This window comes from Cyprinus carpio, chromosome B16, assembly GCF_018340385.1.
Source record: "Cyprinus carpio isolate SPL01 chromosome B16, ASM1834038v1, whole genome shotgun sequence".
NCBI lineage: Eukaryota > Metazoa > Chordata > Actinopteri > Cypriniformes > Cyprinidae > Cyprinus > Cyprinus carpio.
The window spans coordinates 18,707,737-18,735,540 of record NC_056612.1 but is presented as its reverse complement, the minus strand read 5'-3'; the positions used below and the strand labels follow the sequence as shown (position 1 = coordinate 18,735,540).

At 37.5% G+C, this 27,804-nt stretch overlaps 1 protein-coding gene across 2 annotated transcripts in view; it reads left to right on the top strand.

Annotated features, from left to right (window-relative positions):
* Positions 1-27,804, top strand: part of LOC109088317 (ubiquitin carboxyl-terminal hydrolase 45) — a 32,409-nt gene that overhangs the window by 323 nt on the left and 4,282 nt on the right. For both annotated transcript variants that reach the window (XM_042741295.1, XM_042741296.1), the window contains exons 2-14: positions 995-1,103; positions 1,322-1,491; positions 2,595-2,695; positions 3,257-3,357; positions 14,062-14,210; positions 14,802-14,897; positions 15,040-15,170; positions 23,088-23,175; positions 25,590-25,671; positions 25,900-25,991; positions 26,284-26,340; positions 26,470-26,601; positions 27,129-27,795. In XM_042741295.1, coding sequence (XP_042597229.1) covers positions 1,001-1,103; positions 1,322-1,491; positions 2,595-2,695; positions 3,257-3,357; positions 14,062-14,210; positions 14,802-14,897; positions 15,040-15,170; positions 23,088-23,175; positions 25,590-25,671; positions 25,900-25,991; positions 26,284-26,340; positions 26,470-26,601; positions 27,129-27,795 — 1,969 coding nt within the window. In that variant the 5' untranslated portion in view covers positions 995-1,000. The remainder of the gene's footprint in view (positions 1-994; positions 1,104-1,321; positions 1,492-2,594; positions 2,696-3,256; positions 3,358-14,061; positions 14,211-14,801; positions 14,898-15,039; positions 15,171-23,087; positions 23,176-25,589; positions 25,672-25,899; positions 25,992-26,283; positions 26,341-26,469; positions 26,602-27,128; positions 27,796-27,804) is intronic.

Below are 27,804 nucleotides of genomic sequence, written 5' to 3'. Positions count from 1 at the left end.
GTAAGCCTAACACCATTTGATGTTTATAGCCACTCTTTTGGAGCAACGTTGTGCTATAAACAGTTCTGACTTACTAAATAAGCAAAGGCCTTTGACCAGCCGGTGCCTGCTGTCACTTGTATCAGTTACCTGGGCAAGTCTCAGGTGTCGTGCTCTTGTTTTCTTTGCTACATTGGCTGTGCTAATAACTTATTTCCGTTGTATGTCTTTATTATCCTCATTTCCTGATTCGTCAGTTCTAATTAATGGTTGTACTGGACACTTCCTTATCATAATCGTATTCAAAGGCTGCCCTCTTTGGTACAGTATTCATGTGGTTTTAATAGGACTGATAGTGACTGCAGTGTCTGCCCACTGAGATAGAAGCAACAATACTCCGGAGTGTTAATAGATTATATTAATTACAGAGTTTTAAAACTATATGTTCTTCAGTGAAAACAAAAATTGTTGAGCGTAAAATCAGAATGCGAAATATAATGTTTACATGTTGTGAGTCTTGATTTTTAGCGTTTTTTTTTTTTACCCTTTTAGTTAAATTTTATTATTCAAGTATTTTTTTTAGCCTTGTAGTTGCACTATATTTTTAATATGTTAGGCAAATTAATATATTTAGCAGTTTTTAGCCTTTTAGTTACATTGTATTATTTTAATATTTTTGTAGCCTTGTAGTTGTATTATTATGTTTTTTTTTTTTTACATAATGTTAATTAATATATATATTTTTATATATTTTTACATTTTGTAAATTTTTTAGTCTATTAGTTATTTTTTTAAAAACAGTTTTTAGCCTTTTAATTACAGTGGATTTTTTAAAAATATAATTCTTTTAAATGAAAAGTAATTTTGTGCCCACCTTGGAAGCTTGCCCAGGCCCTCTAGTGAGCCCTGGCTCCCAGGCATGTGTTGTATGATAATCTTCAGAGCTTTAGGCTTCAGAAACACAATTTTAACTGTGCTGTGGGCTCTCATACTTAGTGAGTGACTTTTTTCCTAGATACAAATGCGGCTGAAAGACCCCTTCTCTTTAAAAACCGCAGACATGACCAAGCGGTCTAACAAGCCAAAGAAGCCTCGTGATGAAGACTCGTCCGATGAGGTTTGTGGTAAGGAAAGGTTTCAATGTCATTTCTCATTCCAGTACATTATTCATGGGATGCTTGATACTTATTTAAAAAAATCACAGAGAAGCATCTAAGGGATTTATCAGACATTAAGGGGATCTATCATGCATGAAGTTCATTCTGATTCAGATTGTGGGTTTTACCAATGCTTGCATAGAGTTGTAAACTACAGTAAAGGTGTATGTTTTGGTGCCATCCAGGGTTGACATGCCAGCATGTGAGCAGAGCTGTGGACCTCAGCTCAGTGAAGAAGGCAGTGACAGGCAGCCTGTGGTCTGTATGCTCCGATTGCCTTAAAGAGAGGAACATTCATGAGGGAGAACCAGCAGGAGCACATGATATCCTTGTGTGCCTCAAGTGTGGGTTCCAGGTGAGATCTTCTCCTTCTGCAGCAGTTATGTATTGTTACAATGTAGGCAGTTTTGTCAGTGTGCAGAGACAGGTTGCTAGTGGCATATTTGCATTTCACAAATGTTAGAAACTTGACTGCCGAAATAGACCATTTATTGTACGATATTTACACACAAAGCAAGGATAACTGACAAGTCATTTTAAGGCATTTTTATAGGCTCTATGCCACACTGATGTGTCAAACATTTTGCTCAAAATTTGGGGGACGGTAAGATTAATAAATTTTTTTCTTATTTTCACCAAGGCTTCATTGATTTGATTGAAAAATACAGTAAAATCAGTGAAATTGTAAAATATTATTACAATTTAAAATATCTTTTCTCTATTTTAATATATTTTAAAATGTAATTCATACCTGTGATGACAAAGCTGGATTTTTAGTGATCATTAGTACAGTCTCCAGTCATATGATCCTTCATAAATTATTCTTATATATGATCTGGTGTTCAATAAACATTTCTTATTATGATCAATGTTGAAAACAGTTTAACAGTATAATAGAAACTGAGATACGGATTTTTCAGAATTGGTAATTGCGAAGTTCAAAATAACAGCATTTATTTGAAATAGTTTTTTTTTTTAACAATGTGAAAGTCTTTTACTTTCACTCTTGTTCAGTTTAATGTGTCCTGGCTGAATAAAATCTTACTGACCCCAAACATTTGAACATTGTTGTAAAGAGTGGAGATAAAAAATGTAGGCTGGCCTAACACACAGCAGTGGCGGTGGGGTACTGCAAGTTTTAAAAGCAAATAATGAAGTTTTATTAGGCCTGTGCGTAAAAGGTCATATTATTCACTGACCCCTGGTCCAAAGCATTTTCTAAAAGTAATTGCAGTGTCCCTACTGTTTCCTTTGCCTTTTGCCCACAGTTTTTGTATGGCGCAATTAATGCATGACAGCACATTTGGGAATATGACAGGTTTATTTGGCCTTGATTTGACAGTTAAAAAAAAAAAAAGTTTTTGCGATCACTCGATTTTTATTGACCGTGCTGAACACTAAGAATTGTACTAAAATTGTACTATATGGTAACCTTACTATTGTGACTGTCTCTTTCAGGGTTGTAACCAGGCAGAAACTCAGCATTCCACAAAACACCAGCAAGCTCATCACTCTGACTCTCACTGTATCACCATCAGCCTCAGTACATGGAAAGCCTGGTAGGAAACATCAACTGATGATACTGTATTCGTGATTATTTATCCTTATGCATTTTTTGAAAGATCACCATATAAGAAAAAGTTTGGGGTAAGAGCAAGGTTGCATTAGATTGATCAAAAGTGACAGTGAAGAAATTTACATTGTTACAGTTGTTTTAAAAAAAATGCTGTTCTTCTGAACTTTCTATTCATTAAAGATCACAGTTTCAACAAAAATATTGAAAACTGTTTTCATTATTGATAATAATAAAAAACGTTTTTTTCAGCATATTAAAATTATTTCTAAAGACTGGAGAAATAGCTGCTGAACAATTTAGCTTTGCCATCACAGAAATAAATTACATTTTAAAATCTATTAAAATAGAAAACCATTATTATAAGTTACTGTATTTTTGATCAAACAAATGTGCCTTGATAAATGCTTTAGTAAACATGAGAGATTTTTTTCAAAAACATAAAACATTCTTACAGACCCCAAACTTTTGAAAGGTAGTGCATGCTCTTTTGTAAAATACATAAAAGGCATAATAGATGTAAAAAACCCCCCCTCTCCTTTAACAGGTGTTTTGAATGCAAGGAAGAGCTCTCTACTCATTGCAATAAGAAAGCGCTGGCTCAGACTCTGGATTTCCTGCAGAAGCACTCAGCGAAGGCCACCTCAGGTAGTTACTTCACAAGAAAACAAGCAGAAGTGTGACTTTCTTTAATCATAGAAAAACACCTCTTTTTTTCATCTGTGTATAGTAGTGACAGTCAATCACACTGTGGCGGAGATTCATCTTTGATAGAGGCTGACTCTTTAAAGATTAAAACAAGAAAATCACCTTGTTTTCCAGTGCTGTAGGGAGCTCAAATAAGAGCTGATTTCTCTTTTAGAAGGTCCTCGTTGTTTCTCTGTACACAGCAATGCTATGTTGGCACATCTGTCAGTCACTGACCTTTGTCCTGGGATCACTGGTTTTTAGTTTGCCAGATACAATGAGGGACATACAGGTGCATCTCAATAAATTAGAATGTCGTGGAAAAGTTCATTTATTTCAGTAATTCAACTCAAATTGTGAAACTCGTGTATTAAATAAATTCAGTGCACACAGACTGAAGTAGTTCAAGTCTTTGGTTCTTTTAATTGTGATGATTTTGGCTCACATTTAACAAAAACCCACCAATTCACTTTCTCAACAAATTAGAATATGGTAACATACCAATCATCTAATCAATGCAAAACACTTGCTTTGAAGGTTTTCTGAGCCTTCAAAATGGTCTCTCAGTTTGGTTCACTAGGCTACACAATCATGGGGAAGACTGGTGATCTGACAGTTGTCCAGAAGACAATCATTGACACCCTTCACAAGGAGGGTAAGCCACAAACATTCATTGCCATAGAAGCTGGCTGTTCACAGAGTGCTATATCCAAGCATGTTAACAGAAAGTTGAGTGGAAGGATAAAGGGAGGAAGAAAAAGATGCACAACCAGCTGAGAGAACTGCAACCTTATGAGGATTGTCAAGCAAAATCAATTCAAGAATTTGAGTGAACTTCACAAGGAATGGATTGAGGCTGGGGTCAAGTCATACAGACGTGTCAAGGAATTTGGCTACAGTTGTCATATTCCTCTTGTTAAGCCACTCCTGAACCACAGACAACGTCAGAGGCATCTTACCTGGGCTAAGGAGAAGAAGAACTGGACTGTTGCCCAGTGGTCCAAAGTCCTCTTTTCAGATGAGCGCAAGTTTTGTATTTCATTTGGAAAACAAGGTCCTAGAGTCTGGAGGAAGGGTGGAGAAGCTCATAGCCCAAGTTGCTTGAAGTTCAGTGTTAAGTTTCCACAGTCTGTGATGATTTGGGGTTCAATGTCATCTGCTGGTGTTGGTCCATTGTGTTTTTTGAAAACCAAAGTCACTGCATCTGTTTACCAAGAAATTTTGGAGCACTTCATGCTTCTTTCTGCTGACCAGCTTTGTGAAGATGCTAATTTCATTTTCCCGCAGGATTTGGCATCTGCCCACACTGCCAAAAGCACCAAAAGTTGGTTAAATGGCCATGGTGTTGGTGTGCTTGACTGGCTAGCAAACTCACCAGACCTGAACCCCAGAGAGAATCTATGGGGTATTATCAAGAGGAAAATGAGAAACGAGAGACCAAAAAATGCAGATGAGCTGAAGGCCACTGTCAAAGAAACCTGTGCTTCCGCACCACCTCAGCAGTGCCACAAACTGATCACCTCCATGCCACGCCGAATTGAGGTAGTAATTAAAGCAAAATGAGCCCCTATCAAGTATTGAGTACATGTACAGTAAATGAACATACTTTCCAGAAGGCCAACAATTCACTAAAAATGTTTTTTTTATTGGTCTTATGAAGTATTCTAATTTGTTGAGATAGTGAATTGGTAGGTTTTTGTTAAATGTGAGCCAAAATCATCACAATTAAAAGAACCAAAGACTTAAACTACTTCAGTCTGTGTGCATTGAATTTATTTAATAAATGAGTTTCACAATTTGAGTTGAATTACTGAAATAAATGAACTTTTCCATGACATTCTAATTTACTGAGATGCACCTGTATGTTTTCATGTGATATTACACAGGAAAAATATCTGCTGTTTTCTTCAATATCCACTTTTGCATTCACTTAAATTAAGTTTCATGTGTAGCACTTTTCACAATATATGAGGTATTTTACACTTAAAATAGTTAACCTTGGATCATTCTAAATCCTTGGTAAATTAAATCCTTGGTTGTTTTGTCTCATTTTTGACTTTTCACACCGCTCATACTTTATTTTAAATCGGTCATTTCACACAATATGTTTCTAAACAGCATTAGCAACCATGATTGAATACATTATGTTTGCAGCTGATTTAAATAATGTCTTGTCTCTCGCTTTCATATCAGTGAGAAAAATCTTGATGCCATAAATCCTCCTTGGCTTACAGCACGCTGTGTTTCAGTGACTGTTTGAAGTAAATGCTCGTAAATGTAATGATAATTATTGCAAGAAAGACATAAAACTGCTCAAGAAAGACAGTACAATGACCCTCTAATTTTAGCATTGATTTGTGTCTTATAAGTGATGTATTAAAATATGTGACACTGGAATCACAAGCTGTTGGCTCAGTCTTAGCTCCCGCAGAGTGTGTTACCCAGGTGTAACTGTCTGACTGCTTTCTGTCATAACAGCAGCTCCCCGGCTCCACCTAGAGCTCCAGCAGCAATGCTGCCTTGGATGCTTGATGAAGTTACTCTGTTACACATTTAGAATGAGAAGCATTTTCTCAGTTATTTCTCCACTTGTCTTGTCTTGTCATGTCTTGGAAAAGTTGTTTCCAAGATCATCAGATCCATGATCAACTGCTTCTTTGTATGATTTTTTTTTTTTTTTTTTTTTTTTAATTGATGAATTTGTCTTGTGGGTCATATTTCTCTCCAAAATCAGAAGAAAAAAAATAATTAGAAAGGAGGAAATTCTATTCATATTTAAGAAAATGAAGCTTTTAAACACTGTGACATTGTTTACATGATAATGTGCTTAAGTATCATAAAAATAATGAAGATTTTTTTGAAGGAATCAATACTTTTATTTATTAAATTGATCAAAAGTGGTGGGAAAGACATTTGTAATGTTACAGAAGATTTCAGTTTCAAATAAAAGCTGTTCTTTTGAACTTTTTGTTCATCAAAGAATCCTGGAATTTTTCCACAAAAATATTAAGCAGCCACAACATTAATAATACGTCATGTTTCTTGAGCACCAAATCAGCATTTTTGATTAATCATGTGACACTGAAAATTCAAATTTGCCATCACAGAAATAAATTCCACTTTAAAACATATTAAAATAGATATTTAAAAATGTCGCATATTTTCACAGCTGACTTTTTTGTCCTGTTGTTGTTGTTGTTACATTTGTCATTTTGTTTTGTGAAATTGGAGTGAGGTATGACCTGGACATGTTCTTGCAAGTATTATGAGAGTCATTCACCTACAGTATATAATTAATCCTGTAAAGCCTCGCTGAAATTATGAGAATCAACATAAGAGTATATGATCATGTGGTGTAGTTGAAGAAACCATCTTAGTTACTTTCTGTTACAGCTGTCTGTCATTGTTTTATTTAAGTTTCACCTATAAGCGTAAAAGTGAGCTTGTATTCTCTGGTAAGCAAACTTAGACACCTTCTCCAGTTGAGTTTGACAGTAAATGCCGAAGCACAGTGTCTGTTACACTTCTCATTTCCCTTTTTAGTGATCAGCAAAGGCTAGTGTATAAAATTTCACATAGCTGTGAAATATGCTACCACCTTGTCCTTGCATGATACTTAACAGTCATTGAATCCGCTTCTGTCCCTGTCCGTGCCCTGATGCTCTGGTGTAGCAAAGTTTAGCTCATTTAAACCCAGCCTAACTGGTCGACCGCCACTCCAGGGGCAGCTCGGTTCTTGCTGGAGAAGCTGTGCTCCAATTCCGTTACTGCCGCATGGTTGGTCTCATTAATGGCATTAAGCGCTTGAGTGATGCTCCCCGGTCGGATTCCCTGAAGAACAACTGCAGCTGTGTGGCGATCGGATCCTGAGCCCTGCTCCTCCCCTTGCCCTGCCACATCTCCCATGATTCCTCGTCTCTCACTCTGAGCTTCAGGGAGAAGGTCTTGTTTTCTTCAGGAGGAGCAGCTTGTTTCCAGCTTGCATCCTCAGCTGTAAAAAGGTGGTGGATGTTGCGAGAAGGATCTTTTGCTTGTGAAATAGCTGTGTTGTCACATTTACTACAAACACATGAACCCAAAACTCAGTTGTGATTATTTTGCAACATACATTGCAAAATAATCACAACTGAGTTTTGGGTTCATGTGTTTGGGTTCATTTTTATTCTTTCTTATAGTGGAAAACCAGTCCACTCCAGACAGAGTCAAACAGACTCAATCATCTTCACAGGATGGCCTTGAACATATTCCAAACATCTTGGTGTTCACCAGATGATAATTGTATATAATCTCTGATCTGATCAAGCCCAATAGACTCTCCGAGCCAGTATACTCGAAAACAGAAAAGTGAAAAACCGTCGCACACTTGGTGACTTTATTCTGGTGAGGACTAGAAGGTAGCTGGTGGTGGTCTTAGGTATTTGGCCAGAGTTGGGCCACCTCCTGCCCACATCCTTCGTACCTAGCTCTTTAAATTACCTGTTGCCATTCTTCCATGCTCATTGTTCCAGGCGAGCTGACTAAATGAGGGAGAAACGGGCATCCATTGTGGCTGCGAAATGGACTGGCGCTGGCATAGAGGAGCTGGTGAAATTGCATTTCTGCAATATTTGAAGGCCAGGGTTTTTTTGGAAACAGCCTGTTGTTGTGTTCACTTTTTTCTCATAGATGCGTGGCACAAAAGAGCCCCAGCAAGAATTTTCCAGAATCCATAATAGTTTTCCACAACAGCAGCAGGGAGAAGAAAGAAAATCTATTAACTGCGCTCTCTCACCAAAAAGGCCTTCAGCTCAAGTACCAGAGTCTTGGTAGAAAGAGACTTGACCTCAGAGAGCCAGGCTTGTGCTTGAAACACAGCTGGGAAGGCTTTGTTTGCGGAAATTAAAATGTTTTTGCTTCAATAGGCATCAGAGGCTGGCACATGCAGCAGTTGAATCTTCATTTTCTCTTATTGATTTTCAGTATAATTTCGTATTTCATGAGGTGAGGGTTCAAACTAATTCTGTCATTAATTACTCACCCTCATGTTGTTCCAAACTTTTGTTCATCTTCAGAACACAAATTAAGATATTTTTGATGAATTCCTAGCACCATTTTGGAGAGTATCACATATCACATACAGAAATAACATATGCAATGTATGTATGCGGATATGTTGTTTACGTTCAGATTAAAGCGTAAACAACGTATCCGTGTACGGTGCTGCTGACACAGAACAGCATGCGATGTTTACATATGTGATACTCTCTGACAAGGGGCTATAGGGTAACACGGAGGAGACGAAATTGTTGAATAAAGTCATTATTTTTGTTTTCTTTGTGCACAACAAGTATTCTCGTAGATTCGTAAAATTACGGTTGAACCACTGATGTCACGTGGAATATTTTAACGATGTCCTTGCTACATCTGTCATATGTAATTGTGCATATTTTTACATTTAGATTCCTTTTCTTTTGATTTATTGCTTAAGTAAGGTAACCTCACCTGTAGCATTTAAATGTTTTCACATTTAAAAATTTTAATTTGTAATTTTATTTTCAAATTATTTGAAATTCAAAATGGTGTAGAATTTTAATATATAATATATTAAAAAAATTATACCCCAGAATTTTAATTCCAGTGCATCCCTACTTTCAAGTCTTCTAAATGCCTCCTTTTCTTTACTGGTTAAATTTTTTTTAACTTTAATGTTGATTGTATTCATTGGATCTTTATTTGATGTGCACTTTTATGGTTTTTAAACCTTGTTTTACATTTACTCTGCCGATGTTGAGGGTTTTATGGCTAAGTCTTGTTGATTACTAAGGATGGTTAGCCTCGGGTGGAAGAATGCTCTTCTATTTAGGTCAATCCAGGGCCAATGTGAACAGCACATTTATATATATATGTGTGTGTGTGTGTGCATGAAAGAATCAAGACGTTGGATACCCTTGGCCTCAGATGGCAATGAAGCACGGTTTTCATGCCCCACGGCCACAACAAATTAACAAATTAATAAGACATTTGGTGTTGCTCGGCCTTTCTCATGACTGCTTGCTGTCTTCAGCCTGAGGAGAGCTGTCCTTCACTTTATGAGAAAAAAGGGACGATTTTGAAAAGTGTACATGTTCAGTGCATTCACTTCTATAACTCTGTGCTTGACTCTTCTTGGCAAGTTCTCCACTTCAACGCTTCAAACACTTGTTAGTTTTGTGACACTTGTTTCAGTGCTTTTCCTCAAGCACCAATGAATAGTAGTGCTACTTTTATGACCTTTGGAGTTACGTATATAAAGCAGGTTATAAATAATTATTTATGTCAGTATAGTCTTGCCTTGGTTGTCTATGTTGTTATCTATCCACCCTCATGTCATTTCAAGCTTGCTTTCTTGCACTAAATATAAAAATATAGTTAAGATATTTAGCACAATTTCCAAGCTGCTCAGATGATATAAAGGGGCTTGTTTATGTATTATTATTATCATTATTTTTTTTATTTATTCATTTATCCATTTTGACTTATTGGATGCGTAAACTGGTCATGTTTACTTCCCCTGTTTTATTTTACATTGAGATTGCCTTTTTCTGTCATCTAACAATCACATAAAGTTCATCTTTATCACTAATAATATTTCATGTAATCTTCAGCAAATTTCTGAATGAAAGTCTATTTCTCTTAACCCTAACATAATATTGTGGTGCCTAAATTCCCTTGTAGCATTTAGCAATGATTGAGTTTAGTGTTTTATTTTTCATTTATTTAGACAGAATAGTACAGAATATCCTATAGGCATGAATGCACTGTTACTATTGTTAACTAAAACTACATATATTAAAAATGTTGTTTGTTATTATTGTCTTTTATAAAATTGAAATAAAACTGAAATAAAATACAAATACAAATATCAGATGCAAAATGTGAACATAAACAATTGAAATATTGAAATTCGAAATATTAATAAATACTTAAATGGTATATGAATAATACTGCCGAAATGTTACTGTTGGGGCGTCCTTACTTTTTTAAATTTATATAATGCATGTGATTGGTGATGTGGCCCAACTGTGCTCACTGTTTGCTTTTATTTTATGAAGAAGAGCAGCTTAGACATTCTGCTAAATATCCTTTATTGTCTTTCACACAATGTTGGCTGAGGGTGGGTAAAAACGGTTTCACAGTGCTTATGAAAGATCTTCCTTTTAACACAGTTAACAGGAAACCACATTCACTTTGGCACTTGTGCAGTTTTTAGAGAGCTGGGTGGGGAGGAATGGGATCGTTAGTTTAGGCTGCCCTGGGGACATGCTCCACAGTGTCACTCCTGCCCATATTCGGTGGCTGAGCAAGGAGAGCCAGGTGGTGGTGCCGAGTGCAGGACAGTCAAGCGTGGCCATGGTGCATGCTGACATTTGCCTTCGCTAACTGCTGCAGGGAGAGGAAAAATCTGTTTTTCCATATGCTTGTTCAGGGCACTACCCCCCCCCCCACCAAGTCCCCTCTATGTATCTCTTCACTGCTATACTGGCAGATGGCTCTCTGAACATTGTTTACCTTGATCAGTGGGCCCAGATGCGATGTAACTCCATAGGCATTCCCACATCGCACATTTATTCTCCTGGTCCATTCAAAAAATGTGTCCGACAAGATTCAAAAGTACCTTATTGCCATCACACTCACTCATTCTCCTATTTGCTCATTGTATGAGCTGTGCGTCCCTGTTGTCCACACTTGTTTGCACCACAGTGTTCCTGGACATATGGGCTCCCTCCCGAATGACTGTATGGACACAGACAAACTTCCAGATGTTTCCATGTAGTGCTCCAGATGCTTATGGCCCCACTTAGGAATAGCAGCACTCCAGCCTATTGTTTTGATGCCTGATTAACCCCTGTGAGAAAATCGTGAGGGCACAGAAGCTGCCCACTTCAGATTTTAATGGATTTTTTTTTTCTGAACAAGGCTTAATTCTGGCCCAGTTTGTGCAATAAGTGTGTTTGGATCTGCATAACATTCGGGGCAGCTCCAAAGAGCATTGTTGCTCAAAGGAAATCCAATTTAATTGGAGAACATGGACTGACCTTGGGCTTTTCCTCAGATGTGGCGGTGTGACAATATGGATTCAGAAGGGGAGCTAAATAAGGTGATCCTGGGGCGGCAATGTCAGTTTAACCTGAAAGATAACTCAAGACGTTTTAGTTGCTTTCCTGATTTAAGAAATTACTTTTTCCTCCCAACCATATGCCTTGGTATTAATTGTCTGAATTTAAGAAATTATATTGCAGCCTTGAAGTCATTAAGAGTATCTATGTGTCAGCTAAGGTGCGTTTATGAAGACCCCTGGTATTGTCCAGCAGAGATTTGTCAAAGGCTGACATACAGAGACGTCACCCATCTGCACAGGCATTCAACAGCCTGTCTATTACTGTACATTTAAAGTTCCTTTTTTCATAATAGTTTCGATTCTGTTGGATACACAAGAATGTAAAAGCATTCTTTTTTTGTCTAAAAGATGACCTCCAAGGCATTCCATGTCATTTACAGCTCATCAGTGTATGTTGTCCTCTTTGTGGATCTTTCCAACAGGAGGTAGCGTACGGGAGAAATCAATGCACACTTAGGCATGTAACAACTAATTTTATCCACTTTCTAAACAGAAATCATTCATGCAAGAATAAACCAATTGGGACACAAGAATAAGGCATATTATTCCACTTGAGGGCAAAACAAGCTGTAGATATGTACAAAATCTGAACTCATGTATATGATATGAATTACTTCAGGTCATTTTTGAAGTTATTTAGAGCACATTACATGAATGCAGTACACTAGTGTCTCTTGCAAGTATAATATGATCAGTAATTACAAAATAACATTTGAACGCAAATTAGCTGGAACTTATTGAGTGTCAGTTTACTTTCGTCTAAGTCTTCAATCCTGTTAGTTGCAGTGCTTATAGTAATTTTGGCATTTTGTTTGTTAGTGATTTTTTAAATACATTTATGATTCATTTTGATTGAACATATGGCTGCTTATTTACTTAATACTCTAAAGGTACAAAGGGACATTTGTTTTCCTGCTCTTACTTATGCATAAAAGTACTACAAAAGAGTGTAAATAGCAATATTTAGTAGCGGCAAGCAGCACCATGCTGACTTTCATTCTCATTCTCAGTGCCCTGGGTGCTTGTAGCTGTTCATTAATGCTTAATTTGACAGAACACTCTCCTTCACAAATGGTGCTAGTGAGTATAAAAATAAGAAAGACGGGTCCAGAGCCATTCATGGATTCAGTGTTTTGTTAAGGCTTGTCCAATGCTTTGTTGCTAAAGGCCACCACCCAGTTTGACAACTGGTCCACCAATTAAACATTTAAAAATATCTTGCATACAAAAATTGTAGGTAAGCTTCTGTTGTGTATATGTAGTCCACTCTATTATTCATTGAGTTGCAGCTGTTTTTATTTCTTTTTCCAGTGGAACGTGCAGATAGTTGGTTTATGCATATAAAAGGTAATGTCTCGTTAAGGCTGTTAAGTTAAGGACTGCTTCATAATATTTGTGAATAAAAATATTCATCCAGCCTATTTCGAACTATTCCATTCATTTGGAGATTTCTGGCCTTGGCACTAGTGTGTTTTCTCTCTTTAAGCTAGCAAATAAAATAAAAAAAATTACATGGGACATAGTTTTTCTAATAAATACAATTATATTCTGAAAGTGTATTGTTTCATGGCTTTTTTGGCCTTGTATTCTGTATGTCATTGTGTACAGGATATCTACTCTTGACGCACCTTTTTCTGTCAGATTTGCATAACAAAATTGAGACTTCCTTTAAATGACTGTCATCTAATTATTATGTTATTGTTTATTTAGAATTTAAATACACATTGTACAATATAAAATGTTTATTTATTAGATGATGAAAGACAGTACACAATACAGAAAATAAAAATACTGATTAAATGCTAAAGTTGATAATTTATTACAATTTGTGACATTCATTAAAGTATGTGTGTAATAGTCTTTTTTTTCAGAAATGTCAAGTGTTTTAGTCATTGTTGAATAAATGATTTCACAAAGAAGCAGTAACTGTTAGAAATTGTTAAAATAAATGGCATTATAATTGTATCTGGATTGTTGAAAACCACAGGCGCCATCCTCCTCTCTTCTGAGGGGCTGAGAGCTATTTACAGGACCGACTGCTCGCTTTGAATTATCATGCAGGTTGCTTTCATGTCTCCTGAGTGTTGAAGGCAGTGCACCCGTCATTTCTCTGGAGTTTTGCTAATTTGTGCAAAAAAACTCTCTCTTTCTCTCTCTGCGGGCCTTGTGTTTAGCCGCCTGGGCCAAGAATCTCCCGCAGAGTCATGGCAGTAGCGGGGAGCAGCTGGGCTTGTTCCCTGCTCCCTAACCAGTGTAGTTTTATCCAGCTGTCATCTGCAGCCTCTCCCAGCTGCTACCCAGCATGTTAACCCATTTCTGCTACAAAATCATGCGCACACTGGGACCAGGCCCAGTCCAGATCTTCACATAGCAGAATAACTGTTTTCATTTCACTAAATGAAAGTTTAAGTCAAGATCTTAGCTTTTTTTTAAATTACGCTGAAATGTTTTTGAATGTAGATAACCTGCTTTACTATATAGTGTCCTAACTAGAGATTTGTTAACTTCTATTCTGTTTTGTCTTTTAGGAACAACTTCAAAAATTATCAGGCTCCTAGAGGAATCCGCTGAGTATGTGGACACTCAGAGAGGGAGGACTCCAGTGAATAGCACACTTATCCCAGTCAAGGGCATCAACAACCTGGGTAACACCTGCTTCTTCAATGCTGTGATGCAGGTAAAGTTATGTCCAAGAACTCCCATCACTCAGCTGACATTTGGTTTGTGTCAGTTCTATGTGTTTTGGTGGAAGCCAGCTGGTTTATTGTCTGGGCTGTTACCAAAAATGAGTTCAAATATGTTATGTGGAAGAGTCACTAAAACTGCACCTTCACACTTGTGGCCTTGAGAAAACACCCTATTCTTGTTTGTTTCAGAGGGACAAGCTTAGTTCTTGAAGGACACTTCAGATTATTTTACAAATGAAACTAAATGGAATTAACAAATCAAACTTTATGTGTGTGTGTGTGTGTGTGTGTTTGCATTTTTCACTAAGGCTGCATTTATTTAGTCAAAAATACAGTAAAAACAGTAATTATGTGAAATATTATTAAAATTTCAAATAGCTGTTTTTATATTTGAATATATTTAAAAATTTAATTTATTCATGTTATTCCAGTCTCCAGTGTCACATGATCATTCAGAAATCATTCTAATTCGGTAGTTTGGTTATAAATGATGAAAACTGCTTAATATTTTTGTGGAAACTCATCTTTGAGAAAATATAAACCTGAGAAATTGTAAAAGCTGTTTGTGTGTTTTGGTTTAGAATCTCTCCCAGACCCACATGCTGAATGACCTGATTCAAGACGTCAAGGAGAAGGGACATAAGATGAAGATCTGCCCCCCTGCTGAGACTAAATTGGTAGGTTCCAACTATCATGGACTGGACTAGTCCTGTCTCTGTCATAATCTCACTCATATTAACTTTTAAATATGCAAAACACCTCACTGCTCTGTGTGTTTGATATGATAAGATATGATATGAGTGCTATGCTTTCTTACAGGGGCCACTTACAGTGACGTTACCCAGCCCAGAACCCCTCACCTCGGCCATGTTCCTGTTTCTCCAAAGCATGAAGGAGCCTGGGAAAGGGCCTGTCTCCCCCAAGATCCTTTTCAACCAGCTATGTCAGAAGTATGTCGTCATTTGTAAAAATACACTATGAAAATCTCTGAAAGATCTGTGCGTCAACAAATTTAAACTTATCTAATTGATCGGCACTGTATGCCAAGCGGTTTCAAGCCTCTGTTTTAAACCCAAATGGCTGGGTGGATCTATGCTCTCAGGGTTGATTTTTTTTATGCAGCTCACAGGCTGAATGGTTCACTGGCTGTTGTTTAAACGTTGTTTGATCGTGCTGAATGGTTGGGTGGCTCAGACAGGAGCCTGCCAGGCAGTTGGGTGTCTCTCTGGTGCTTCTGTGATATTTAACTCGGGCACTGAGCCTTTATCAGACCTGTGGGTTTGCATATGTGTACATGTGCGTTCTGCTCACCTGGCATCGTCTCAGCCTTAAGCACACCAATTCATTTGAGTATATGCATGTGCACAAACACATCAGCCATTATGAATGCATAAAACATGTACAGTGCTTTGAAAAAAGTAAACACATCCCATGAACAGTAAACATTTGGGATGCACCGATGTATTCTCAATTTACAACCATCGGCATATCAGCTACATAAGGAAAAAGGCTGATATAACAAACCGATGGTTTATTAAATAACTGCGTGAAGGCACTGAGCTGTATAATGTCTGTTGCATAATCCTAGCGCTGCTGTCTGCACTTTAATGCTAATCAAATAACAAAAGACAATCTTCACACACTATTCATGACAAAATAACTTTTGTAACTTTCATAAGTGTAGCAAACCACATCTGAATGATGACCAAAACTTTACTGATGTTTTAAGTTTATTGCGTCCTTTTTCACTCCAAAAAATTCACCATAAGAGCTAAGCAAAACACAGCACCAGAAGTGCACAATAAACTCTCCCTCTCGGTTGCATTATATAAAAAATAGATGGTATTATAATAAACATTTATTAAGTCTAACAGTAAACAAATATATACAGATCTCATATCTTTTCAGGGGGGTGTTTAATAAACTGACAAACTTTAAATCCGAAGAACTGCATGCTTTCATTACCCATATAGCGCCGTAGACTAGAAAACCCGTCAAAATAAGAGTCCCGCTTTAGTAAAAGATTAATATGTATTTAATTTATACAGTGAAGTGTTATTTTACATTTGTTTACTTCTGTACCTGAAAACTGTTAAGCCTCCCTAAAGCACTGTTTATTTAATATGTATCTTTGTTCTGTTGTATTATTTAGGCCTGCTGAATGTTAAATGGATCCAATCCATGTTCATTAGAAATTATTTGATAATGCAGCAATAAAACTGCTAGTTTAATTTAATAAAGGTGTTTTCGAACTTGGCTGATTTAAAACATGTTCAAAATACTATTTATTTTAATGCCAAAATTTCAAATAAAAGAAGTTACAAATATCGGAATCGGCCAATAAGTGTTTGTTAAAATCGATATCGGTATTGGCTCCAAAAAATCATATTGGTGCATCCCTAGTAAACATTTATAAATACTTTTGATTTTGATAAAGTTGATAGTAGGGCTGTGCAAAAAATCAAATGCAATTTTCATGCACATCTCGTCAGTAAAGGCGCTCCTGTGATTAGTAGTAAATCTCCAGCAGGTGCTTTCAGATGGAGCGCATTTACTACGCAGAGCTGTAGTTCACTGATAAGCTACACAAAATCGCATTCATAATCGGCAATGAATCGGCTGCTATTTTGAACGCGATTTTGCGCATAGCTTGATGTCTTTTATAGGAACTACACATACACTAACATTCAAAAGTTTGGGACCTTTAAGGTTTTTTTTATTTATTATTGTTTAAAAATGTTAAAGTCACTGAAGGTGCATTGATTTGACCTGTCACTAATACACTCTTTTTGTAAGGGCTAATCTTCATTCTGTTTACAAGCCCCAGGCAATAGTTACACAAAAGTCTGGTGTTACCATGTGAGGGGTCAAGGGGTCATGACATGAAAAATCAAATTTGCCTTGATCTTTTGCCATATAAGAGGTCTTTGCACCATTAAAAAAATCCTGTTTCAGTTTAACATCTTAAAACATTCTCCTCATTATAAACAAAGCATTTATTTAATCAAGCTCCAAAAACGACTCGTTTTGGATCTGAGGGGCAAGGTGACATCACCTGGGTGCAGATGTTTGCATAAACACTGCCTCCAGAGCAAGACCACCATAGACCCCGCCAACTGGCATCCAGCCGCTTAATGGCTGACTTGATTACTCTGAATGCGAGCTACATCACTAACTGTAAGTAAAGGAGTCATAATGCTTTGTCTGGAAATTACATTTTATTTTGATTACGTTGTCAACTCACTCACATGCAATAGCAAAGGGGGCATTTGTTAGGGTGACCATATTTTAGTTTTCAAAAAAGAGAACAGTTGGGGCAGGATGCAGATGGGGTTGGGGTTGGGGTGGGGGTTGTTGGGTTTGAGGGGGGTTGAAGTAGTCCCGAAAGTAGTGCAATGACCATATCCCAAATATCAAAAGTCAAAATGTAATTTCCATTCCTAAAATACAGGTTTTACAGTCACTGTTATGCAGATTGGTCTTAAACACAGCTAAAAGGCTTCCTTCCAGTGGTCATCCTTCACAAAACTTAACATCTACCACAGTTTATCATAGGTAGAATGCAAAATTTCAGTGAAATGTAATTTATGTAATATTTCAAACCTTTAACCCATGGAAGAAAATAAACCCACCACAACAGTTTAAAATCACCCCAATTTCATGCAAAAAATGCAGATTTGGCAACCCTGCATCCAACATGAGCTGCATCCAAAGTGATTTAAGTACTTCAATTTTAAAATGTTTGTGGGAGAAGGCCAGAAATTCACCGGGAGTGAGATTAAGAAAATAGTCCCGTGCAGGGCTTTGATACAAAAACGCATACAATGAATGGCGACTGTAGAAAGCAAAAGCCAAATCTAGAACATTTTGGGCAATTTAGAAATCCCGGCCAGATGCATTTTTAGGTCCAAAAAAAGGACATGTCCGGGGAAAAGAGGGTGTATGGTCACCCTAGCGTTCATAATGTTTCCTATGCAATGACGTTAGCCAATCATAACAGTGGCCGATTACTGGCAAGCCTTAAAGGACCCACCACTGAAAAACAGGTAATTTTAAAGAAAATTTCAGATTGAGGGTTCCAAATATTTATTTATTTTTTTTACATTTTTTACTTTATAAAGTAAAGCTCAAGGAACATTAAAAAAAATGTCATGAGCCCTTTAAACACAGAATTTCTCTGCCTCAGATATACCTTTAATGTAATTCTGTCTCTGCATGGTGGACCCACATGCGCACACTTTGAGCACTCCAGAACGGCAGCTCATAGGGTCAAGTGAAGGCCTTCTGTGTTGCACAGTTTATGTGTGTGGGCTTGTGCGATCCAGCATGTCCTTGACAGGAAAGATCCTGTTTGTTTAATGCATTTGTTGACTGGCAAACTACTGGTCACAGCTGTTGGTCTGATAAGGGTACTTGAACTAATGTGCCATCTTGAACACCATCTTGTACATTTGCTATGTTGGACAATGTGGAAAAATGGCATCTTTTGAGACATCACGCTTTAAAGGACAGTGTTTTTGAAGGTGGGATGAACACCAACCATAAAATGGGTGAAGAACAAGTAGCCTGTGTGTGTTTGTGTGTGTTACACAGCTGAGTGCTATTGGCATGGTTGATCGAGGGCCAGGTCACACTGCCAGCTGGACAGATCTGAGCAGCACCAGCGCCAGCAGCAGTCCAGAGAGCAGTCCTGGTGCTAGTGAGGGTCCCAGCCTGTAAACACGCACACTGACCCTGAGCCCAGATGTCCTTATCTTCCGCTTTCTGTAACTACATTTGAATTAGAGTTATAATAATGTCTCAGACCCTTTGCATACTTCACATTGAGGTGGAATGGAACTTATTTCATGTTTGTTAGTGCAGAGATTCAAGCACGTATTCACAGGTTCCAGTTACAGCACTTTCAAGGATGTTCTGGTTGTGTGAGTTGGCAATGTGAAATAATAAGCTCTGGTTACACTGGCTGCTATTTTGGTTCTCATATCTCATAAATTTTCTCCCTCTTTACTAATCGCTTAATGGGATTCAAAACTGAGCCGATTACAGGATATACTTTTTTAGAAGGTTGCTTCTTTTTGGAGTAAAAATATTTGACCTGTTTTTGCTGTTTAGTTTTTGTTTTGCTCTTTATTTCAATAGAGCAAGGACAGCAAGTTTCAGGTATTCTTATTTATTACCTGATGTTTGTTAGGTTTCTGAGACAGAATTCTTTGTATATATGTATATATGTATATGTATATGTATATGTATATATGTATATGTATATATGTATATGTATATGTGTATATGTATATATGTATATGTATTTTAAACAAAATAAACCCAGATATGTTGATGACCGATGTAAAAGGTTGTAAACTGAAAGTGATCAGTTTCTTGGCTGCATATCAAATAATTCTGTGATTCTCAACCAGCAGGCCGGGCCCCACTACAGGGCTTCTGCAAACTTTAAAGTGGCATTAAAATACGCAACTAAAAAGCAAACATAAACATCTAAAAATTTTTAAATCATATCAGATTTTAAATCCCCCCCCCCCCCCCCCACTTGGAAGAACCAAGGTTTCCACGGTCTTAGAAAAGCTTGATAAGTATGAAGTAGCCTAATTTTAAAAGTGTGGTTTCTAAATGTAATGTGAATTCAATTAAATTAAATCTTAAAACGTCATACACATTTTTATAAAGAATATAAATTTGTCTAGTTATGTCATGCCAATATCTTATCATGTAAAAAAAAATTCCTCTTACAAACATCTGGAAAAGTCTTTTTGGTTAAAAAGAGTGGCCCCCTAAATTACATTCAGCTCTTAAAAATTATGGAATTTATATAATATGCACACTACTAGTTTCTGTAATTTAACAACTGTTTTAAAAACAAAACTTTGTCATTACAGCAGATGAACTAGTGGAAATAAGCCTACATGAGGGAACCTTTAAATATTGTTGTGGACAGTTTAGGTCTTTGAAGTTAAAAAGATTAAAAGACCCACTAAAATAATGTAATAAATGGAAATGATTTTATCACAGCAGGCCAGCACAGCTACTTGAAAATTTGTTACCTTGTGTAAAAATCAGTTACAGTTTATTATAAGGTCATTATATTAAAATATTTGTCAGTAGATTATCGGAATTGACCATTCAGAATCAGGTGTTTATGAGAGCCATGTACCGAATGCATTTAATAGATGAATTTGTAATTTAAATTATAATCATTTGTTTAGTTTATTGATCCATGATTCTGCTGATGTTTGAGGTGATCGATGAAATGTTTACTTGCTGGATTTTGGAAGTTCTTAGCTATGGGATGAATCTGTGTGTTTGTTTTTGTCTCAGATCAGTATGTTTTGTGCTCAGCGTAAGATGCATATTTGGGAGTGTTTTATATTCGACTGATAGTAGTATGCTTGTGTGTGCATGTGTGCATTGCAGCATTGTGCTGGGGCTGCCTGGCGTCTGGTACTAACTCATCCGCTGTTAATTGTGTTAGTGGTTACAGCTGTCCGTCTGTGGCAGGGCCATATTGGGTGCACCGCTACAGGCTCCTTCAGCCTTCTCTTCCAGTGGAATGAGCTTCCAGTACATTCTCAGTCTCTCCCACCTCTCCCACTGGAGCCCGTCTCACCCATCAGCTTCCCTCCAGAACACATTCACTCTGTTCCTGTCCTTCTTCAGCTTGTGCTGTGCTTGTACCAGCCTGATCTGCTTACTGTTTGAACCTCTTACCAAAGAGCTAGTTTGGGTTAGACATTGGCAGATGTGGATATCTAGAGAGACACTGAAACAAAAAACTAAAGTAATATTAGTCAGTATCTACTATACTTACACAGTGGGGATTAAATTCAAATTCTGTTATTACAAATCACCATAACAGTATAAATGAAAACAAAAAATAATGAAATACATTTGGGGGAAAAAAGAGTCTCTTGGGCTTACCAGAGCTGCATTTATTTTATTGAAATTTTTATAAAAAAAATTTATTTAAAAAAAAAAATTAATATTGCAATTAAAAATAATGAAATGATAAAAGTCTTTACTGTAATTTTTAATGCATCCTTGCTGAAAAAAAAAAAAAATTACAAATAAAATAATCAATCCTACTGACTCTAGACTTTTGAACCGAAGTGTATATTTAGAATTTATCAAATTAATATATTATTATTTTACTTCAGAAACAAAATAAAATTCTAAAACTAAAACTCCAGGTTTTATAGATTTTAAATTGGTGTCAGACTTTTAGACTCTACTGTAGGTTGCTGTGGTATTTTTATGCTGGAAGTTCTTCATGCATGCTGCTACAGAACAGTAGTGTTGATAAGAAAAGAAGCAGTGAGAAACAGAGAAAGGGCAGGGAAGCCGTCTCTCCAGACCTCCTGCTCATGACCTGTGTTAGAAGCAGGTGGCTGGACATTCTTAAACGCACTCTTGTCATGTAGAGCCGCACAGAACGTCAAAACTCATCAGCCCATGGTAGAGGCGTTCCAGACTGCCTGACCATCCGTCCTGCCAGTACATTCATTCAAACACAGTGCTTGCTAGCTTAGCAGGTAAAAGCAAAATCATTGATGAGCATCTGGACAGCCTCAAGCGTCCCAACCCTACCCAACACCTTGACTTGCCCCTTTACCCTTGGGTTCATCACCAGGCCAAATGGACTTCCCATCATCTTGACCAGCTATCCAGCCTCAATTCACAACAGGTTGATGCAGGGCCGGCTTCAAACACGCATATGTTGCCCACAGCTGGCCCACATCTGGCCTGTGCTACCCAGCAGAGAGTCTAAAGAGTTGTTTCCTAAATGCCCAACATGTTTTTCCGCTAGATTTACCACAGGGTTAGCTGGGAGGAAGGACAAACATATCTCCACAGTGCCAGTGTCCTCCAGTCTGGAGTATTTAGGGTGGTCTTGTCTGGCTCTATTCTGTACATGTCTGTAATTTCAGTCGTTTTGAGCATGTGGTATTAAATGTGTTTGAAGGACATCAAGATATGACAAGTGCTTAGGGATGTACTGGATTTTAGGTCACTGTAAATTATGGTCATAATCATAAAGGCCATAAATAATTGTTGTTGGTTTTTAAAAACAAGAAAATCTTGACTGAAAATAACGTTAAATTAGATGTACTTTAAAAACAAAGTTTTTTTTTTTTTTGGAAAGTGCATACATACGCACACATACATAATTTTCTGGGATTACTTTTAATGGTTTCATTATTGAGTATTTGCATTTTGCATGAACTTTTGTATAACCCATAGCTTTTCTTGGCTTAATTTTACTGAGAACGTTTTGTCCATTTTAAAGTCTCCATTACAGAACATTATCTTAATAAAGTAAACTCCCCAGAATCAAACAAAATTACACATCAACAGTGAGCAACGCTGGATTATAATCACTCTAAAAGGTGGAAATTGAATACTTAAAGGCTCAATTTTTAGATTTTTTATTTAATTTTTCAGTTCTTTTAATCCAGTCTTGGGTTTATAATTCAGTAGAATGAGAGAATTGGTGAAAGGTCAGACTATCTGTTTGTGTGTGAAAGTGTATGTGTGGCTGCGTGTGTGTGACCGACCTCAGCAGGTTGAATGATGAAATAAAAAGTGAATGAAAGTTGTCAGGGAAAAATAATAGCTCCCTCTAAGATCCTGAAATCTTCCTAGAGAAAGCGAGAGTCACCTCATGCAACATCAGAGAAAAGTCCTTGAGAGAAGATTATGTCCATTCTTCTCTCGTCTTTACTCGTCTATATGCTGCTGATTGCTTTTTGTGTGTGACTAATTGGTGTTTGCGTGGCTTTGGCTCCTTTTGTCCCTTTGGATGTATTTACACTTGTGCCAATGTGTTTGTGTGACAGGAATTCTCATTCTCTGTTCAGGGCCCCTCGCTTCAAGGGTTACCAGCAGCAGGACAGTCAGGAATTGCTGCATTACCTCCTGGACTCCATGAGAGTGGAGGAGACAAAGGTGAGTGCATGATTCGTTTTGGATGTAAAAAAAATATTTTTTTTTATTTAAAGAGTAACTTTTGGCCCTGTTTTCACTTGGGATCTGTCTCATGTAGTACAGGGGAATGTCAAAAAATCATTGCTTTTAAGACCATATTCAGATTATAAATAATAATATAATAATATGTGCGGCCCCTAGCTTTTTTTTTTTTTTTTAAAGAATGAGCATTTAGACTTCAGGTATAGGGTGGTAGAGTTTTACATCCTGCTTATTTGCTTGCATTGTCCTGTTTCCACTGGAGTGGCCTAAAACGGATGTTAATACCAGGTCTACAGGGGGTCTTGTTCTCAGCATTACGCCCTCAGTCCTCCTCACTGCATATATAAACTATACCAGTCACTGCAAAGGGCTACATTTGCAAACTGACGGTGGAACGATGACCTCTTTTGGGCAGATGCATAGTAGTTTGATAGAGTGGTTCTTGTCTTCTTGTGGGTCTCTTAATGCGGACGTGCTAGGGGCCAGGACCCACACAACCCCACCAGTGGCTCTAACTGCCCTAAGAAAGCGGGTGCAGCATCAGGCGATGAGCCCCAGGGCCAGCCAGACCCATTCAGACTTGTGAATGCGGACAGTTGTGCCACTTAGGAACCTTGCAAGTGGCGCGACTGGCCTCATTGTGCATCCTGGGAAACAGTCAGCTGCTTGTTGAGGCTTTGTGATGGAGGACCGTCCCCACCTCCCTCCCTCCCTCCCTCCCTCCACACTTAGGGGAGGCTGAGGGGGAGAAAACAGGAAACAATCTGGTTTAAATGTTCCTCAATATCGCATACTTCAGTAAATTTACAGATGGCATATATTTTCTCACACACACACACACACACACTCTCACATCATTAAGATGAAACAAATAAAAAATACTTATACACTACCGTTCAGTACAATTCATTATTTTTTATTCTGTGTAGATGCATTAAATTAATAAAAAGTGACAAAAAGAAATATTTATAATGTTATATGTTAGATATTTATATTTCAAATAAATTCTACTCCAAGAAATCTGAAAAAAGTTAGTTTCATCAAATATATTAAAAATGCACCAGTTTTCTACATTAATGATAATAAATGTTTCTGAAGCACCATATCAGCATATTAGAATGATTTCTGAAGTATCGTGACTATACTTTACTATTCAGCTTTACTATTCATAATGTTAGTTTTTATTGTGTTTTTGATTAAAGAAAAGCAGCTTTAGTGAGCATAAGAGACTATCTAAAATAACTAATTATATTTGATTTTGTGTTTTGATTTTGATATTTTTAGTTTTTAAAGGGAAATATACAAACAGACAAGAATTTGCACAAAAAACTATCTTGTCAGCTTTAAAAAGAGTTGAGGTTCCAATCATTATCATCATTATGGTTTTGATTGTTTTATAAAAGCATTCTTCAAAATGCCTCATCTCTCACCCACAGTGTGCAATGGAGCTGAGACCCTTTAAGCCAGTCACCAAACATGGACACCACAATATTTATGTTGATTAGCCAATAGGATCCCTGGTAACAATATGCTAATTAACATCACTGAATTATCACCAATTAGCTGTTGAATAAAACTGCTAAGAATGGGGTGCTCAAGTGAGCTCAACTTCTCGAGACTGTGGTGGCCTAGTTATTTTAGGGTGTGTGTGTTTGTGTGATTAATTAGTGTGTGTTGCAGCAGGGTCCGACACAGATGGGGGTTTGGGGGGGTGGAGTGGCTGAAGGAGTGGGATTAACCAGGCTTTTGACCTAAATAGCCCGTCCCGAGCGTGGGGATGGGACAATGGGGGAGACTGGTCGAGCCCCACAGACATCGCCACCAAGGCCAATTATCTATTGATTGGTGCTATACTGTGACTGTGTCTTCTAACAGCTCTCTCACCAACACAGTCACTGACCATGTCACCTCTCATTAAGACCACAGGAACACTCGCCTTCACAAGTCTGCATGCCCACACATACATGGGATATACAATGCATATGTGCTGCTGTGTATAATATGTGAAGCACACACTTACTTTTCATCACGTACATGTGTTCATGGCCTTGCGTTTGCTTTAGTTTATTTACCACAACAAAAACCTGAGGAAACAAGAACACATCCAAGGGTGAAGAGTTTAAAGTCTGAGGGGGAAAACGGCCGTGACTTATTTGATTTGTTTCTAGATGTCAAATTCAAGGAATTTTTCACATATAATGAAAACATTGACATTGTTGTTGTTTTATTATTTAATTGAAATGTTACCTTTTCATTATTAGAAGATACAAGCTGTGATACTTTTCCTGTGCCTCTATTATTTTGAGTGTGATAAAAGGAGCTTTTTGTGTGACAGCAACTTTTTGAGCTTCATTATCTAACAAAGTGGCATCACATTGTGTTTACATTGACAGCGCATTAAAGCAGGCATCCTCAAAGCCTTTAACAACCCCACAGAGAAGACAGCTGACGAGGAGACCAAACGACAAGTGAAGGGTGATCAGTCTATGTTTCTGTCACCTGCATATCACATCATTCAGAACAATACTGCCATCTAGTGACAGCTTGTATTCACAAGATTCCAAAAACAATGACACTATTCACATGAAAACATCATTTTAAAAAGGATCTATTATTTGTGTTTGGAGTTGTTTGAATTGGTTTTTATATACAACATAAATATACTGTGTATAACATATTAAAATTTATATATATGTTCTACAGCTTATGGGAAGGAAGGAGTGAAAATGAATTTTGTCGATCGGATTTTTGTCGGAGAGCTGACTAGCACCATAATGTGTGAAGAGTGTGAACATGTAAGAATTTCTTTTTTTTTTGTAATGTCCACATACAAAAATAGATGATATAAATTGTTCACATTTATCTACAATAATTTTCAATTTTCTAAATAAAAATTATGCATTTTAAATGTTACAATATTGTAAGTGTATACATATAAATTGAATTCAATTTACTATAATACAATGTAATATGTATACAATATATAATATGTAGTACAAAACTTTTTTATATATATATATATATTTTTTATAATGAAGTGACTACTAATTGTAATATGTGTAACATGTTTATATGCTTCACTTCTAGATTTCCACAGTGAAGGAAGCTTTCATTGACATTTCCCTTCCCATCATAGAGGAAAGGGTGAGACCCACAATTGTAAAACATGTGTTCCTTATTTTATTTGCATTTAATAATCTGTCAATTCACAATGTGCTAAACTGTCTTGAATTGAGTGATGTCTTTTGAGGGTTTGTTGCTTTTCTTGCTCAGATGTCTAAGCCTACAAACCCTGGTAGACTAGGGAAAAGTGGGCGGGAGCAAGACGGTCCGGCCTCCCATGATCCGGACTCGTCAGCTACCCATTCACAAGCCAATAAAAACAGCAGGAGGTTGAGTGGACAGGTAGGTGGAGCCAATATTAGAAGAGAGGTATTGATAGTTCTTATAAACTAACGTTCAAAATTTGTGGAATGAAATATTAAGATTTCTTAATGTTTTTGAAAGAAGCCCTTTATGCTCACCAAGGCTGCATTTATTTGATCAAAACTACAGTGCAAATGCTAATATATTGTAGAATATTATTACATTTTAAAAGAACTGTTTTCCATTGGAATGTGTTTTAAAATGTGATTTAATCCTGTGATGCAAATCTGAATATTGAGCTCCAGTTTTCAGTGTCGCTTGATCTTTCAGAAAACATTCTAATATGACGATTTGGTGTTAAAGAAACATTTCTTGTTCCTGTTTCTTTTATAACATTTTTAAAGGGCTTTCACGTCTGATCAATTTAATGCATCCTTGCTGAATAAAAGTATCAATTACTTAAAAAAACTTTACTGACCCCAAACTTTGGAGTTGTAGTGTATGTGTTTCCTTGCTTCGTTGTTTTTAAGACTACTTTATGTTCGTTTGTGTGATGATGCGCTTAGAAGCTGCAGGGTCGCCATTCGTCCACTTCTCATGATGAGAGAGGTGCAGATTTGGTTTCTAGCCGACAAGAGGAGGAGCTCTGTGTGGCTGGGCGTGGCCTGGCCAGTTGCCAGGCGGATACGATGGGTAGCCAATCAGACTGCAGCGAGAAGGATTCCAACCTGCAGGACAGCAGTAACGATGCCGACAGCGAGGCCTCCGAGAGCGAATGGTCACCTCGAATCCCATCTGTGTCCACTCACAGTAGCACATCAGATAAAGTCTCAACCACCACGACTTCAGCCTCAACAGCACACAATCCAAGTCTAAAACCAAACCTGAGCCCGAGCCCCACTCCCACAGCCTCCATTAGACCTCAGCAGGGCGGCGCTGTAGAGCAGCTTGTCAGCGCTGTGTCCAAGCTAGGCCTGGTGCACACTTCCACTGATACTCTACCGGGCTGTGTCAGTCACAGCCCAGAGGAACCGTCCGAGGTCCGAGAGAGAGACCGTCAGCACCATCAAGGGGCCTTCCAAGCCCTCTGTCACAGTTACACCCCCAGCTCTAAAGAGTGCTCCGTACAGTCCTGCCTGCATCAGTTCACCTCTGTTGAGCTGCTGATGGGCAACAACAAACTGCTCTGTGAGAACTGCACTGAGAGAAGGCAAAGACAGATGAAGAGGAGTGGTATGTATA